The 3,117-nt window shown below is 35.1% G+C and overlaps 1 protein-coding gene across 1 annotated transcript; it reads left to right on the top strand.

Annotated features, from left to right (window-relative positions):
* The first annotated feature begins 384 nt into the window (after positions 1-384).
* LOC125859259 (F-box/LRR-repeat protein At3g03360-like) lies at positions 385-2,811 on the top strand. Its single transcript, XM_049538957.1, has 3 exons — positions 385-1,404; positions 2,176-2,343; positions 2,728-2,811. The coding sequence occupies exons 1-3, from the start codon at positions 385-387 to the stop codon at positions 2,809-2,811; spliced, it is 1,272 nt and encodes a 423-aa protein (XP_049394914.1).
* The last annotated feature ends 306 nt before the right edge of the window (positions 2,812-3,117 follow it).

Genomic DNA, 3,117 nt, shown 5'->3' with positions numbered 1-3,117 from the left:
CATTGCATTCTTGTTTCTCAATTCAGCTTTCTCGAAAAGAAATGGTAAATGCCATAATGACATGTTCTGATAATTCCACCACTCGTGTTCAGCTTATTGATGATTTTAGCGCAATTAACAGAGAAATCTGACTTTTCACAACTATACGGTAGCAACTTTTCTTTGAACCGCGTCTCTTCCTAAGAAACGGTGGCAACTCTTCTTCTAAAACATGCGTCTCTTGCTAAAACGGCGCCTGAGGAACATTTAAGTAATTTAACTTTTAAATTCAGGACATACTTATAAATACAGAGGATTCTTCTTGTTAATGCTGAACTGTCAAAGCATTTTATTGTCTGAGAAACCCTATTCATCTCTCTCTGTTGCCCACCACCAACCCCAAAAATGTTGAGAAATTCGAAGAAGCGAAAGGTGAAATTGAGAAAATCGAAGAAGCAAAAGGTAACAGAGGAAGAAGCACCAATCAATAAGTTGCCAGATGCAGTCCTCGTAAAAATTCTCTCACTTCTGCCAACAGAGGAAGCATTCAGAACTTGTGTTATCTCTAAAAAGTGGCAAACTCTCTCAACTTTAATTTATAGCTTCAATTTCAATTGTTCAGAATACCGGGAAAGAGAAGATTTATCATTTATTCATAATGCATTAGAACATTCCCGCTCTTCCAAAATCGAAAAGTTTGAACTCGACTTAACTGAATGCATGGACTTGTGTCAATTAGACTACAATTTGAAGTTTGATTTTGATTTCCTAGTCAATCGTTGTTGTAGATTTGCTGTTAAGAGAAATGTGGAAAATCTTGTATTGGGTTTATATAGTCCTGAAGAGTGCCCATTGCCTGAATCTCTCTACACCTGTTCGTCATTGATAACTTTAGATGTTACGCTATGTTGTGGCTTTATTAATGATGCGGTCATTTCGTGGAACTCTCTAAAGAGCATAACATTGGGGTATGTGGTGTTTACCGATGAGGACATGGTGAAATTACTGTCAGGCTGTCCTTCATTGGAAACAATGGAATTATATAGGTATGACGGTTTCCGTCGCGTGGAAATTAATTCATCAACATTAAAGACACTGAAGCTGATAGATTATGGGATTCCTGGAGTTGGATATGAATTAGATGGGGTTTCTGGAGTTAGAGATGAATTAGAAATTATTGCCCCGTATCTTCAGAATTTGGAAATATCAGGAGATTTTCTTGATGTCAAGTGTAAACTTGTTGATGTCTCTTCTGTAGTTAATGCTAAGATTAATTACAACAATAAATGTATCAATCACGTCCCAAATGTTAATGAAGAACACAACTGCCGTGACTATCATCAAGTATTATATTCCCTCATCCAAGAAAATCTTCAAAAGTTATGTTATGCAACTGAGCTAACAATTGGAAATTGGTTCACACAGGTTTGTCTTTAACTCGAAACTCCTTACTCCTTTTTTGGTTAATCTTAAGCAGATAGTTGTAGAATGTAAACATTATAGGATTAATTACAGAAACTTGTGGCCCATTCTCCTGTCTAGTTTTTAAACTACGGTTCTTTATTCATACCGGAAAAGATATGTCCTGAAACGAGGTTTTAGACAATTAGATTTGTCAAAGTATGAACTATCTGTCTGTTGTGAAGTACCTCCTATTATTGTTACTGCTCTCTCCGTTATTTACTAGTTTTATTGGAATTATTGCACCAGGTCATGTGCATGATGCAGTTCAAACGGATGTCCATTTCAGATTTTCACTGCAAATATCTAACCCTGCAGTTGCATATGAAAAAATTTAATTTGTATGGAGTAGTTGGTTTTTTGAGAGCCTCGCCTCAGGTGGAAACACTCAGCATAGACATGCAAACTATGTCGGTAACTTCCTGGAACTTATCTCTTCTTTTTACATCTATTCATTTTCTTGCAGTTTTAATACCCCTCCACTTTGCTTCCGAAGAAGAATGCAAACATTTCTTAATTATCAGTAAGAAGCTTTGTTTATGTCACTATAAAGCTTTGTTGCTTTCTTTGTGGCAAATGAGTTCTGAAATGAGAAGTATAGTAGCGCTATCACTTTTTTTTTAATTAAGCTTGTGCTATTTCTTTTGCTTCGATTACTTACGCCATCATAATCATTTCCCAAGTACCATTAACACTTCTATAGAATTTGGTCCTGATGATATTTTGTGTCTCCAGTTAGATGATATTTGCAACTATGTTGACAACTCACGCTGCAACTTTGAGTTACGTGATTTGGCCAAAGGAGTTAATATGGATTTGCAGAATTGTGTTTCAAGACTTGAGTTACACAACCTCAAGAATGTTAAGATTGTCATCTCATCAATGCTGTGCTTGAAGTATCATGTAAAATGGGGCTTTAAGAAGCTATTCAAACTTTCAAAATTTCTGTTAATCAATGCATCCGTTTTGGAGAAGTTCATTATCATATCAAAGAGAAGAAAGTGTGAGACATGTTCAGGGAACTGTCTATCCAAATATTTATTTTTATTGGCTTTCAAATTGTTAGATTGTCCAAGATCGTCCACCAATTCTGTGATTATATTCCAGGAGTGAGTTTTTCATGACTTCATTATTGGTAGTTTCCTGTCTCAAAATTCTAGAATTGTTGCCTTATATTAAGTTTGTAACTAATTACTAGTTTTACTATTGGATTTACCCTTGTGGCATACCAAATATTATGGTATATTGGTTGTTTCTTATGAAGCTTTTTTTTTTTTTGTTATATAGATGCTGAGATTCTCTTGTGACTCTTATTTTGCTGGATCTATTAAGATGAGCGATTTGCGAGTCACATTCTTTTATGATAATTAGCCGCATTAAATGTTATGTTCTGCTACCTTTTCTTTGTCAGTAGCATCAAGGTCTGTGATTGTGCTATTGAATCTTTTACTTGAAGTCAAAGTTATGATTAGATCTATCTTTTTTCTTTGGGCATTTGTTAGTTGGCTGGGACAGGTTACAAAACGTTGTGACGAAAATTTTGGAACAACAGCTCTCTTGATAAATGTCGTGCGAAATAGTTTTATTTAGAAATGGCAGTGTGTAATACTTTTTCCATTTTAGGGATCACATACAAAGTTCAAAAAGGAGGAACTGCAACTTTAGAACTAATTCAAA

This window comes from Solanum stenotomum, chromosome 3, assembly GCF_019186545.1.
Source record: "Solanum stenotomum isolate F172 chromosome 3, ASM1918654v1, whole genome shotgun sequence".
NCBI lineage: Eukaryota > Viridiplantae > Streptophyta > Magnoliopsida > Solanales > Solanaceae > Solanum > Solanum stenotomum.
This window is presented reverse-complemented; position numbering and strand designations above follow the sequence as displayed.